Source organism: Conger conger, chromosome 9, assembly GCF_963514075.1.
Source record: "Conger conger chromosome 9, fConCon1.1, whole genome shotgun sequence".
Lineage (NCBI taxonomy): Eukaryota > Metazoa > Chordata > Actinopteri > Anguilliformes > Congridae > Conger > Conger conger.
This window is the reverse complement of record NC_083768.1, coordinates 38,628,569-38,642,934: the sequence shown is the minus strand read 5'-3', so window position 1 is coordinate 38,642,934 and position 14,366 is coordinate 38,628,569. Positions and strand designations below refer to the sequence as shown.

The 14,366-nt window shown below is 40.0% G+C and overlaps 1 protein-coding gene and 1 long non-coding RNA gene across 2 annotated transcripts; both read left to right on the top strand.

Annotated features, from left to right (window-relative positions):
- Positions 1 to 431: 431 nt before the first annotated feature.
- On the top strand, positions 432 to 10,670 carry LOC133136250 (proline-rich protein HaeIII subfamily 1-like). The gene is made up of 6 exons (XM_061253574.1): positions 432 to 574; positions 3,953 to 4,055; positions 4,680 to 4,721; positions 5,936 to 6,095; positions 7,203 to 7,332; positions 8,558 to 10,670. The coding sequence occupies exons 3-6, from the start codon at positions 4,702 to 4,704 to the stop codon at positions 8,989 to 8,991; spliced, it is 744 nt and encodes a 247-aa protein (XP_061109558.1). The 5' UTR covers positions 432 to 574; positions 3,953 to 4,055; positions 4,680 to 4,701; the 3' UTR covers positions 8,992 to 10,670.
- A 1,169-nt stretch (positions 10,671 to 11,839) lies between these two features.
- Positions 11,840 to 12,978, top strand: LOC133137867 (uncharacterized). The gene is made up of 2 exons (XR_009709634.1): positions 11,840 to 12,240; positions 12,358 to 12,978. It is a non-coding gene; the product is annotated as an uncharacterized LOC133137867 (long non-coding RNA).
- Positions 12,979 to 14,366: the final 1,388 nt, after the last annotated feature.

The window sequence follows — 14,366 nt, the reverse complement described above, 5'->3', positions numbered from 1 at the left end:
GTTCTGTGACCATGTTGTCTTACTTTAAGCCTTTAACCAGTTGCAAGAAACAGCATTGTGATATAACCCAGTAGTTTTAGCCCCCAGTAGTGTAAATCCCCTAGTATAACTCCACCTGATTTTGTCAGTTACTGGGTAATGGCATATGCTCGGTAGGAAACTGGTGCATAGATGTGGAAGGTGTGGCAATGGGTGTTCTGAAGACCAGGCTGTATGTTTTCATTGTGGGGGGAAATGTGAAGTGGGTACGAAACAGTGTGAGAGGAGGAAGATGGAAAGTGAGCTGGAAAGGGCAAGAGCTCAGAGCAGGACGTAGCCTATATAACGAAGAGAGTGAGGGCAGAAAAGGAAATTGTGAGAAAGAACAGGAAACAGGAAATGTATTTATTTATCTTTAAGAAATAAACTAAGAAGATAAATAATATAATACCTTCAATAGGTGGCGGTAATGCACTATTCTCGGTCTTTAAACCGCCGTAAAACTCAAAGAAGAAGAAGGACGTGATTCCACTGACGTTGGATAGTTTTTTCAGTCTACAAAATTGGAACGTACAAGTAACCATCAATGCATGTCGTGAGTTATTGCGCAAATACTATGTGTTTAGCTAGGCTACACTTAGACTACTGTTGTATCAGATGCCGGTGTATGTTTGATTTCTTGTTAATGTAACGCTAATGTGAGATCATATTGTTACATTACTGTCACCTGTCGAATTTATAAACTCATAATATGTGACAAGCAGGCTAAACAAGAAACAATGTTTTGAATGTCGATTGTCGAATTTGTCTGATTTCGATTCAGTTTTGTGCTTTTGTTTTGATTGTCGCAAAGTTAGCAGCTAACGTTTGGCTAAATGCGGTCACCATAAAATCCCCTTTCAAAAGTTGGTTACGGCTCGGTTGAATTGCGAGTTATTTTAAAGATGCTGTTTATTCACCATTGTGTTCTTATCGGGCTGTAGTTCATTGTGTGGCTTAATGCTGATTAAAGCTAGAAGATAAAATTGTACTTATGTCCAAAGAATGCTGTTCTTTACGGTTTCTTTTTCACAGTTCTCTTCCTCTGTCTGTTCTTCCTCGTCTTCTGGTAATACAAGAATAGTGCATTACCGCCACCTAGTGAATGTATTCTATTTCTTCTCTTCTTTATCTAAAAATACAGTAAACTCTCCCATTCCTAAACCCTCAGTCTTTTCTTTACCATTTTTCTATTCCCCTGGCATCTAACTCTCTCCAAACCCTTTCTCCAAAATCCCCCCCTTCACAGTTGTTGCACCCAAGATCACGCTTGCTGCTTCAACCACCTTAGTTTCTATTGCACTTGCACAATTGATAATCATTGCGATAAATACCAAAAAACCTTCTTTGATCCATTTGATCCACCCCCTTGTTGTTTTTCCACTGTCCAAGCTCTCCTTTTCTTTCCTCATAGTCCTCGTTTATTGCTTGACATTTTGTTCTGTGCTCTCATCCGCATCCCCCTCACTTTCCATCTTCCTTCTTTCACAATGTTTTACCACAAAGATTTCCCCTGCAGGTAAAACATACGGCCTGATCTTGAGATGGCTTAGGCTACATTCTTCTTCTGAACACCCATCTTTCCCATGCCTTCTACACATGCGCACCCTTTTCCTACAAACAGCTGCCACATGTCTATAATCTTGACACCAAAAACACCTTAGTGGAACCATTTCCAATGCCCTCATCGTATGAACTAATGCAATCTAATAACATCCTTTCTGGAAGCTGACGGTCAAACTCTAGAAGTACAGAACTTCATTCCATACCCATTGCTTTTCAGCTGCTCACTCTCATAAGGCCAAATATTTTATAAAGTCTTAAGGCTTTATTCCTCTGTTTCTTTGTCTGGCATTCCACTGTTACGATTGATGGATATCCTCACTGCCTTTCCTTTTCCAGTGTTTTTCTTCATGAATCTCCCAACTTCATGGGCCTCATTAAAACCGCAATTCACTCCAATCCCAGTTCCACCTTCAATCCTACTGTATGGGCTGCAGAATTAATGATAAATATGCACAAATAATGTTGTAAACCAAAAAATAATAGTTAATAGTTATACACATTTTGCAACATGTGTAAAGTAGTGTGCCTTAGTAATGATTCAACGGAATCAACCAACGTTTTACATTTCAAATAAAAAATGTATTTCCCCTTAAAATCAGGTTTCACAATTATTGGCACCCCTGGTTTAATACTTTGTGCAATACTTTGAATTGACAGTTCTTTGGCTGATGGATGACAAAGGGATTCTGCATGCTTGTTACCTAATTTTTATACTCTTGAGAAACTGCAAGTGATTTAATAACGCAATAGAAATTATTATATTATAAAAACGACTGAGAGTAGCCAGATGAATTAAAATTGTATTGCTTTCTCCTTTACTTTTCTCTACCACATCAATACATAACCATATTGTTAAAGTCCTTTCATCCTTAATCCAAACTCTGTTCCAAAAGAAACCCCACGCAATTAAATGTTTAAAACCAAGCAATCCGTTGAAAAAATGTCAAACTCTCCTGCCTTCCCTCTCTGCAAGTCAACTTCCACTTCAGGTGTTAATTTGACCTTAAATCATTTGGCGCGGTTGATTAACCTTTCACCAATTTGTTCCCTGCTCTCGTTCACACTCATTCACCACAAAGATTAATCCAAAAAGAACAAGTTGTTCACAAAGAGCAATTTAAGTAATTAAAACCGAGTTGGTTATTGTTTTTTAAATTGTCTATCCTTCATTTTATAGTTTTGGCAGATGTGGCAGCATCTGTTATGACTGGTTTTCCCAAAAGTTTGTTTTCACACTCTAAATAACCAGAGTTCCATTCAAAATGAGGAGTTTTTCGTTTTTTAAGGATAATACAGCAGTATTATTTTGAAGAAAGACGACTGACTGCATAGAGACAACAAACAGTGTTGTCTAACATTGAGCCTCATTAAAACTTAATTTTAAAGATGCTTTTTTGATTTTGCACTCTCGGTCTTTTGGTTTGCAACATTCTGCGCCTGTGTCATCAAATTTGAATGTGGTGGGGACATCACACCCGACCCCACCAAACAGATTGAAACTGCACACTGCAGTTTCACTGTGGATTCAGCCGGGAATCTACAGGTGCTTTGCTTGAATTCACTGCCACACTCCCAAACATCCGGCAATCCATTTAGCCAGCTAGCTAGAATAAAGATGCCACGATCCGTAGGGAAAACAATGGTGGATCTCCCATTAAAAACATGCTACCAGAGCAGCCGGGGGAGTCCAATCATGCGCATGCATGCATGGAGAGCAAGCTGGAATCTCCAACAAGAGTCGCTCCAGAGGAGAACACTGCTGTCCCCACTGACTGAATCCAGTCCCTTCCCTTGGGTGATGCCAACTGCACTCCCTCTCCAGGCACTGGCAGGACTAGATCAGATCTGAAACACTGGAGCTGACTGCAGGCACGGGCAGGACCAGATTAGATCTGAAACAGTGGAGCTCACTGCAGACACTGGCAGGACCAGATTAGATCTGAAACAGTGGAGCTCACTCTTGCAAGTGCCGCTTTTACCCCCTCTGTGATCTTTATTTCCAGTCATCACCAGCCTTTCCATCTTTAAAATTGCTTTTATTATAATAACAACAATAATAATAATAATAATAATAATAATAATAATAAACTTTATTTATAAAAGTTGTTAAACCGACAGCCTCTCTCACATTGTACTGCACAAAACTAGTTGTTAAGCCAACAAAGTTTTGCCTACTCAAACATGATTGGTAGGATGAGCCCTGACACTGAAGGGCTGAGGTGTTTTCCTGCTGGCATATAACCCACCCACAGAGTATCTGACATGCGCGATTAGTCAGATCAGCGCACACTTACTGCTATTGACTGGAGCTGAGGTTATTTCAAACGGGGGTTGTCAACGTAGGGCCTTATTTCTGCTTTTGTTACAGGAGTGCAGACATGCCGAGTGGAAACGAACAAGGCTGACCTTTTTGAATGTGGAGGAGTTTTCATAAAATTTTGTTGATGGTTTTTAAAAGTAAAGCCTATAGTGTAAGTATCATGTGGAATCCGTCACTCTTTGTTCTCAAATGTTCATAAATGTGTCTTTTCAGACAATTATACATTTTACCAGGATGTGTAAGACAAATTAGCCAACTAGCAATATATTAAATAAGAAAAAATAATTGATAGTTTATCCTCTTTAATATCAATTTTCAGGCAACTGGTTTATGTAGTGTTTTACGTTTTTGCTTTTGCTTTCTGTTTAGGCTGATAGTTCATTGTGAACATACTTAGAATTACTTGGAGTCCTTTGTAATGTTCCCTTCACTTGCTAATTGTCTGCAGTGTTATTTACGTTAGTACATGCGGGTATCTAATCTGTATTTATCAGAATATCTCTCATGTGAAAACAGAATTAAACTAAAGCTGTCAAGGCCGCACGGTATAGCATACATTACAGTTATGGGGAAATCCAGAATATAACTTCTCACATCTTGATTGCTTATTTGTATTTTAATGGGGTTTTTTAAAGAATTACACCCAGTGGGCACATATTGCTGTGTTAAAGCTTGTGCTGGATGCTGGAAAAGGTTTTTAAGAATATCACTATAAGTGTAGTTATGCTAAAATGACATTCCTGTGAGTGAGCTTATTCCATGGATATTGTTTCAGGCTAAACAAAAAGAAAAGAAAAATGGACTTGTTCTGGTACATGTAAGTACACTTGTTTAATTTTTTCATGTGAATCTTACTGCTTGTGTATGCAGTTCACCATCAGCTGCCTTACTGTAGGTTCTTATTAACAAACATGAGCAAACAAATGTCTTTCGATAAGAGCATTTGCAGAGGTGTAGTGTAATGGGTAGAGGCAAAACGTAGGCTGAGACAGTGTCTACATTTCCAAAAAATCACTTTACCGTCACATTATTGGCATTTAACGGAAGTTCTTATCCAGAGAAATGTACATATGCTTTTGCCTTTAACATGCCATCCATTTACACAGCTGGCTATATACTGAAGCAATTCAGGATAAGTACCTTGCTCAAGGGTATAACAGCAGTGTCCTACTTGAGAATTGTATCTGCAACCATCAAGCCAAGTCCACTAAACTGTATACTACACTGCTGCCCAAATTTCAAACAAAAACCCTTAAAACTAAAATCTGTGAATTGTATTTCATTAAAGGTACAAGGTAAGATTTTTTGTGTTAAAACATTGTTACAAGACCATTGTAAATCCCTTCCTATCATTGAAAACGGCTCACTGACATTTTGACTCACCCTCTGCCTGTGTTTATAGTCGAAATATATATATAAAAAATATACAGTTGACGGCCGACACTCCGTACCAAAACATTTTATAACTGAACAATAATTGAAGCTTATTGGTTGAAAATAGGTTTTAATTGCCACAGCCAGTGGCGTTTTAACGTAAGCGTGTTTACAGAGGGGGGAGGGCTAAACAATGTTGTGGTTTGAAGGTGTTTGTTGCTGCTATTCCTCTCTTTACCGTTAGAAGTCCAAAATGACCTATTGTACCTTTAAAATGTTCTGTGGACTTTACTAACTCAACCTATAGGAAAGTGGAGGATGGGCACCCCCCTATAGTCAGGTTCCTTCACATTGGGGAGTTTTTTTTTTCTCGTCACTGTTTGAGGTTTCTTCTCCCCAAGAGGAAGTTTATTTTTGCCTCTTACTATTTGGGGGCTCAGGGCTGGTATTTCCCTTTTATTTTTTTCCCTTCTGTTACTCTGGGGAGTGTCTTTGTGACAGTTCTCTGTGACAACCGCTATTGTCTTGATTTCCTTGAACCAAACCTCTCATTACAAGAGCAAACCGTTTCTGATTGTATAAATAAAATGCAGACCATGTGTAGGATGTGTGTGAAATGGGCAGACTTGATTTTTTTCTTCTTGTATTTACCTGTAGAGTCGCCTTCCTCTTCATCATCCTAAAGATCACTATCTACATCTGCTGGTACCGGTCACGTCATCGTCAGTTGGGGGCCTATATTGGTAACCCACACAGCAATCAGGTCATTGTCATGGGAGGGCGTGCATACGGGCACCAGGTGTGTGAAAGACCAAACGTGAGTATACCACAAAACTGAAATGGTCCCAAACCCTCATCCTTGTCCAAATCGTTATAACAGCCAATTATGCAGCCTCGGGTCGGCAGGAAACAAAATGGCAACCCAGCACTTCATGTCAGCCCCAGTTACATAAGAATGGAATAGAAGTCAAATTGTTTGGTTGTGTTTCTTTGTCGTTACATGGCTGGGGATGTGCCCTTCAGAATTTCCTTAGTGAAACTGGTCAGTAGGTCCTCATTCCAGATGAGAAACCGCATCTTCAAACGCTGTGGTCCGTAACGGGTTATTTGTAGAAGCTGACCGAGTTGTTAACAGGAAATGGTTAAGATGATGGTGAAGACTCTAGTTCATATAAGTAGCATGTGATTATGAGGTACTTCATTTGTAATAGAGTTTACAAATTTGTAATATTCATAATATATGATGCCTTTGTCCTCAGGTACTCTGAGCTGCTTTGAGCTTTTTCAATGACATAAACAAATCAGCTTGGTCTAAGTCCATCTCCATTTGCACTGAAATTAAAAAAGGGACTGATAGGGAAAAGAGAGGTTCTCTCTCTTCTTTACCTTGATGGTTTCCTACTTCATAATGATGTACAGATGGCTTGTGAGCGATTGCTGCCAACATTGCACAGCTTTAGAAATGTACTCTCATTAGTTTGAAAAGCATCTGTTTCACACAGACTGTGTTTCCACACATGGTGACTTAAAATCTCAAGAATTAGAAAGGGGAATGTGACAATTGCTATGTCCTTGAGAGGGAAAAGTCTGGAATCAGGACTAGATGCAAAGATGCAACACGTGTTGTATGGGGTGCATGACACCGTGTGCTTCATAACTGAACATTGATTAATAATAAAATAAAAAAATAAAAGATAAGATTAAATGTTTGAATAAATAGAGCTAAATTTAGAAGCTGTTTGATTCTGATTCTGCCTGATTCTGCTTTTAACTTATCCGGGTCTTCCTTGCAGCCCCTGATACATTAACTAGTTGAACCCGGTAGACATCCCTGCTCTTTATCATAGGGTTGGTTTTGCAGTTTTGTTAACATGGTCTGAGGTGTCGGTCTCTAGTGTAACTGTACTGATGTTTTACCTCGCAGACTGCAGTGCAGCCCATTTTGAGAGGTGGTGTGAGTACCGGCTCTACTGGAGAGACTTCTGGACCTCTACCTCCCACTACACTCTATTCTCCGCTGGACGCACCCCCTCCATATCAGGCCATCTACAGAAGTCAGTTCTCCTCTATGGCGTGTATCACCATCTCTGACAGCTTATCTGCTGCTTTGGCCCAGTTTCCAATGAAATAATGTTCTGCTTTGTGTGGGCTGATAACTGAATGCAGAGCATTGCAAAAACAGGAAACGAGAAACAGGAAGTGATGTTGTTGGACCAGTTGAGCTAGTCTTTTACCTCAGTGAAGTGATGGGAATATTTTTGACTTATTGGTCTTCTGCTGCTATACCCTATCCACTGAGAGGTTTGACACGTTATGTGTACAGAGATGATCTTCTGCATACCACTGGTGTAATGTGCAGTCACCCTCCTTTCAGCTTTGACCAGTCTGGTCCTTCTCCTCTGACCTCTCTTATTAACAATGTATTTCTGCCTGCAGAACTGCTGCTTACTGGATGTTTTTTGTTCTTCTCACCGTTCTCTGCTAACTCTAGAGTCTGTTGTGCATGAACATCCCAGGAGATCAGCAGTTTTTGAGATTCTCACGCCACCCTGTCTGGCACCAACAATTATTCCATGGTCAAAGTCACTTAAATCACATTTCTTCCCCAGTCTGATATTTGATCTGAAAAAGTACAGATCAAGTACTTGACCATGTCTGCATGCTTGTATGTATTTAGTTGGGGCCACATGATTGGCTGATTTGCATTATTTGCATTGTGTATTTGCATTACCAAGCAGGTGTACAGGTCTACCTAGTAAAGTGATCACTGGATGTATAAACTGTATACCAGGCATGGTGCTCCATGTGGAACAATCACAAGTTGTCTGGTTCTAGTCCCAGTTCTAGTCAGTGGTGATCATCAGAGTGATGCTATCTGCAACACTCTGTTGAAAGAGTTCATGTTAAGAGTTTTAGCTTTTAAAAAAAAAATCAATTTTCTTGCACAGAATCTCTCTCTCTCTCATTCAGGCACATGCACACACACACACATTCTCCTCACTGCAAAACTGCACTTGCACTTTCTGTTATGCGGTAGGTTCTTGTATTGACTATTACTATCTTTTTTGACACTGATTTGCCATCAGATAGACATGCTATCCCTGTTGACCCTACTGACAGGAAACTGCTGTGAGCCCATTCTGACTGATATTTAACTACCTGTTTGTGCATCTGAGTTGCTGTTGCTCTGCTTTTGTCTCCTGCGTGAAGTTTAGAGGTTGGTGGAGAAAGTTTGGTGGAGTAACATTTGTTTCTCTTGCCCCTCCCCCTCCCCAACAGTGGATGAGCTGAAGCCCCCCCCATACGCCCCCGGATACGCACAGGGTGGAGCCACCGGAGGTCCCTGGACCGATCTCGCCACCATGACCTCCGACCCCCGACAAGTCACTGATGCACCTCCTCCCTACAAGGCCCACCCACACATAGAGGCAGGGCTGCCTCAGTACCCACGGGCAGGGGAGGGGCCCCCTGGAGCAGGGCTGCCTCAGTACTCACGGGCAGGGGAGGGGCCCCCTGGAGCAGGGCTGCCTCAGTACCCACGGGCAGGGGAGGGTATCCCTGGAGCAGGGCTGCCTCAGTACCCACAGGCAGGGGAGGGGCCCCCTGGAGCAGGGCTGCCTCAGTACCCACGGGCAGGGGAGGGGCCCCCTGGAGCAGGGCTGCCTCAGTACCCACGGGCAGGGGAGGGTATCCCTGGAACATTTATTTTTTGAGGATGAAGGGAAAAGAGGGAAATATGGACGCTTTATGAACAGTGGCAGTTTGGGTGGGGTTTTTCTACAGGCTTGTCGGGCACACAGAAGGAAGGCTGTGTGACAAATTCTGGCCTCATCTGTCCTCAGTTGATTAGGCTGGCGGAGTTCAGCAGAAATCTTTTCTTTGATTGTCTTTTCCTCCCTTGCCATGGATTCACAATTGAGTTAAAACCAGCCTAGTCTTCTAATTTTCCAGCCAGTGTTATTTCTGTAAGTGAAGAATCTCAAAGAGTGAGCAGAGAAGTCACAGCCACTTACTACTTGCCTTTTTTTTACTGGTTGGTTAATCGCCAAAATGTGACAATGAATGTATCACAGTAGGTGCAAAATATTCAAACAGGCCCACCACAGCCAGAACAATGCAATGAACATTCTATTGGTCACTTCAAAATAATGTAGTGCCTAATCGTAACTCCCTGTTATTGCATACTCAGGTTTTTTCATTGTATGACATACTGTACATGTACTCTTGTTAAGTGCACACAAAAGAAAATGTGATTGTTTTCATAACTTTTGTGCACCTGTGGTGTTCCCGGTCAAAAATGACCAGACATTAGAAATGAATGGGTAAGACTACATTTAGGCACATGGCCATTCATGAGATGCACACACTTTCTCTCCCAGACCTCCACATGCATGTGTGTTTGAGCACATGCACACACACACACACAAACGCGTGCGCCTCACTCCCCTTTTTGGCTTCCATGGAAACCCCCACTTTATCCCATGGGAACCACACCTGTTGGCATTCTCATAAACAATCGCAACACTTCAATAATTTGTAGAACTTTTCTTGCAGCTCTGGTAGATAAAGCTTTTTTGAGGCCTTGCTCACGATTCATTCTGTGGCAGCACAATGACCTGATATACTGTATTTGAGGATCTTCATCATATCTTTGATCAAGACACTGGTGAGGAGGGGAGAGGCCAGGAAACTGACAATGAAGATGCATTAGAAGAGGAAGTGTCAGAAGTTGGAAGACAACACAGAATATGAGCTAGACCAAGAGAACCGATGTGGAAGAATGCAGTGATGAGGAAGAGGGCCATGCTGAAGTTGTTGTTACATTCAGGTCAAAGAATGGGGATTTGTCCTGGTCTTCATCCCCACCAGAGAGGAGAGGTTGGCTGTCGGCTGAAAATGTTATTAGGATGACCCCAGGGCCAATGAGATACGGCATATCCCAGGTTGATGACATAAAATCCTGTTTTTAACTGTCAATCAACTTTTAACTATCATGTTTAAACTATTGTGATAAACGTGACCAACTTGGAACAAAAGGAAGAGCACAAATGTCAAAATGAGCATTATGTACCATAATTTCAGTGCATATATTTGCAAGGCACATGCAACAACCACCACGTATTGTCCAACGTGCATGAGAACACACAAAATGTAACCACCATTGATTGACAGATTTATTGATTTTAATGTTATTGTTAGTAATACTGTTATTGTTACTGTTGTTCTTTAATGTGTTCAGACATTCATTTTGTGATATGGTAAAGTTTGCATGTGTAGTTTTGTGCCTATGTCCTTTCTTTACTACTAAAATCATACCAGTCAGTCTTGACCAGGAACACAACAGATGTTATTTTGTGCCACTATTTAACATTAAAAATGGTTTCAAAAACCTTTTTAAACTGTCCTTGTTAAACTTTGACACAGAGTACTCTGATAAATAGCACAGTATATTTAATCTGAGTATTTGTTATTGTCAAAATAATACACATATTATTTTTTTACTCAAAAACAAGTTGTATGAGGTCAGGTAAATGAGGCCTAAAGGCCATAAATAGTAAATAGAAGTTCAAAACCTGTAATGTTTACAAGAACATTAAGTTGATAAAAAGAACACAACATTAGGTGATAATATATGTACTATTATGGATTTGTAAGCTGTAATGGGGCGGTCATTTTTGACTGGAACACTAAATTAACATGAAACGAACATAACTGGTGGGTTAAGAGAATTGGAAGAATTCAACAGATAAAGATCATGGGTGCAGTTTCACTTCTTCACTTCTACTCCTACACAGTGTTCCAGAGTTCTGACATGAAGGAGGTCACTTTCTGGTTAACCCAACGGAAAGACTCTTAGCGTGTCTGGAACAAAACGCTGTGATGAATCTGTGGCATTTCATTGCAGTGTTGCAGTGATCGTTTTCAACATAAACGAGGTCAATATAATTATACTTTATAAATGAAATGTGGATTCGGGAAGGTGCTTGCAAAGTTTTAATTATTTTTCCATTTCATTTTTTCCCTTTATTTATCTATTTATTTATTTATTTTTTTAAATAAATGTACAATGGTTTGGTTACTCTGTTCGTGTACAATCAGTTCCTCAACGGTGTCTACCGTACCTAAGGGGCTAAGGGGGTTATATTTGTTTGACACCAGCCAACCAGATGGCTGTTGAACAGTGAACATGACAATAAAATGTTTGTGACGCACCTGGGCGTTTACTATCAGCAGCCGCCAGCGTGCATGGTTATGTAATATGCAACATTCCCTTCGTTCCTATTTGCTTAGTTGTGAGTGTCTTATTTTCGGAATGGCCAGTCACCCGACAGTGGTTTCCTTGAAATGCCAGCGAAAATGTTTCTGTCCTTGGATGATCTCAAACCACTACTTTTACAAGGTGAACACGCTTCACTGAAATAAATAAAAAAAACTAAAACCGCGCGATTAAAAAAATAATAATTTGAATTTAACTTATTTGCTGCCACGTGAAAAATCAAATGGAATCGTTCCAGGATATGTTTTTGCAACATGAACATGTACCATGAATCACTTGTAAGAATCATTTACTGGGACGAATTGTACTTCCTCTTGCTTGGCAGCGTTTGGGTCATATTTACAGGTAGCAGCAGCATAATTTCTGAGTACGCCTATTCTGTCACAAGACAGCCTTTACGCTCTGCCTTGGCAGGCTATATGGCCTACGGTGGTGGAAAACCCCCACAGGCTAGTGGCCAGATACCTTCTTCCCGTGAACACCCGTCTAGGACGCGTGAGATCCACTGCATACCGTGTTCGCACGCAATGACATCGAAAAGGAAACTAAACTCGTCCATAGATCAAAACGGAAAGAAGGAAGTTAGTTAGTTAGTTAGTAACTCACAGAGCTTTTTGAGCGCAGAGACCAACCAACTGAGACGAAGACCAGGCTTTTTACCCTAAGAAAATAAACATGTCTAAAAGTAAGTGCTTCGAGAATAACCAAGGCTATTAGTAGTTTAAACGATCAGCTTCCAATAAAGCAGTTCAAGTCACATTCTGATGCTCCCTAAAAATGCTTGTTTTTTCTGCTTTTACAGAAGAAGATCCCATTGAGGAGTGTGCGCTGGAGCTGCGCGAAATCGGGGACAATTACAACATGATGTACTGGCTTGGCAGTGTCTTAGTCAACGGACAAACGGCCCAAGACAGTAAAGCTAAGGCGGACTCCAGCAATGATAACAAGACTAAAACACCTCATAAATAAAGGTACAGAAAACAACATGCGAACGGGTCGTGGCAAATAAAAAATGTGCCAATTTGCCAATTCTGGATTCCAGACTACACGTCCAGATTTGGAACCCGCGACGAAGTTGCCTGCTGCATAAAGGATTTGAATTCCCAAACGATGTTGACTCGGCGGTGGATGCCAGGCCGTAGGCTGCGTGGAAAGAACTTCGAAAAAGAAACGTTTTGTCCGAGACGGTCTATTATTGGGTTTATGGACTTCTCTGCAGTCTCTATTTCAGACTCTGTTGTGTGATTTTAATTAAGTTAATGCAATTTTCAGTGCATTATGGGACCATTTGAACGTTTTGAAATTTTCTCAACGTATTGTTGTTATTATTTATTATTTATTATGATTATCCATTATGTTTATTATTATTGTTGTTGTTCTTAAGCTACTAGGTTGTCGATATAAACATAGTTAATTCAATGAACCATGAAATTGAATGTGTCATTTATTTTAAAAATGTCTTTCACATGTGCTATTTACTTAAATTGTTGCATATTTATTCCACTGTAGAAATGAACAGTAGCCATGTTGCTATTTTGTGTTTGATTTGTATTTTTTCTGCCACGGGGTGGCGGTATTGATCCATTAAGTAGCTGTCCTTAACCTTTTCCGTTTTCTTGCCATTGGGCATACTTTCCAGCACTTGGTCTCGATGCTGAGAGAGTTAAAGCTGTGCCAGAGCAGGAACCTTATTTTCCTGCAGGTCTTGTACTTAGCTCTGAAATAACAACTTACTTGTAATCTTTAAGGCAAGTAAACTCTGCTTCCATGCCAAAGGTATTATCTCATCAAAGGGAGGTCCAGGCTTCTTAACAAGACCACAATTGTAAAACAGCCAAACATCAATAGGTTTAACACAACAGTTGGCCAGTCTTACTGTACACTGGCCCCAGAGAAAATGGTTGTTTTGGACTTAATTTGATAAATTAAGTGACTTCTTTCCAAACCCTGGTTCTGGGGACATTACAAGACCTTGTTCCAATAATTAATTAAGTTCAGTCGGCCTGTTTTATTCAATACCAAACTTGATTGTTAATCCGCTATAAGAAAAGTGTGTTGTATGAGATTGGGGTGCTAAGAAAGCGAAGCACTGGTCAGTTATTATCTTAATAACTTAATAATTGAATAATTAAGCATCTTAATGCTTTATTTTTCAGTACTTCAAAAAATTCTAATATAATAACAATAACAATTAAAAAGTGCAGTCTTATTACAAGTTTACAACAAAAAAGTCTGCTTCTCTTTGTTTCATTCCTTTGATTTCTAATCCAGGATGCAGTGTGTGGATTATTGCTACCATTTCTACTGGGGGTCATCTTATTTCAGATGTCATCTTCAAGATGATGGGATCACGATATATATGTTCATGTAAAACATTTCATTTGATGGACGTTTTAGACAGGTATGAAAACAAGGTAGAAAAAGCTCTTAATGATTCCTCGAGATTCCTCACCGTTTTCTCTCCAAAAAGGACAAGCTGTGACAAGAGCTTAATTGTTAATGTTAAAGCTCAGAAATGTCTCAAAGTGATTATGTTTCACATCTAGCCTGAATAAAGTGCTGGGCCTGAGGCAGTAAGACTTGGAAAGGGTTTAATATTTAATATAGTATTTAAACTGCACTCAAAAGGAAACAGAGGTTACAAATCACTGCAGGAATATTATATAAAAATAAACTATTATAAATATGATTATAATTATTAATATTTAAGGTGATATTTCTAGATAGAAATAGGTATTATGAATGAGTTGGCTTCTTGTATCGCAGGAGTCATTCTTTCAGATGAACTTCCGAGTAAAATTGAAAATGACC

What these genes read in the sequence shown, in the direction of transcription:
- LOC133136250 (XM_061253574.1), top strand. Translation starts at nt 4,702, where the DNA reads ATGGACTTGTTCTGGTACAT. An exon ending in ATGGACTTGTTCTGGTACAT is followed by an intron (nt 4,722 to 5,935) that starts GTAAGTACACTT and finishes ATTTACCTGTAG; the next exon opens with AGTCGCCTTCCTCTTCATCA. An exon ending in ATATCAGGCCATCTACAGAA is followed by an intron (nt 7,333 to 8,557) that starts GTCAGTTCTCCT and finishes CCTCCCCAACAG; the next exon opens with TGGATGAGCTGAAGCCCCCC.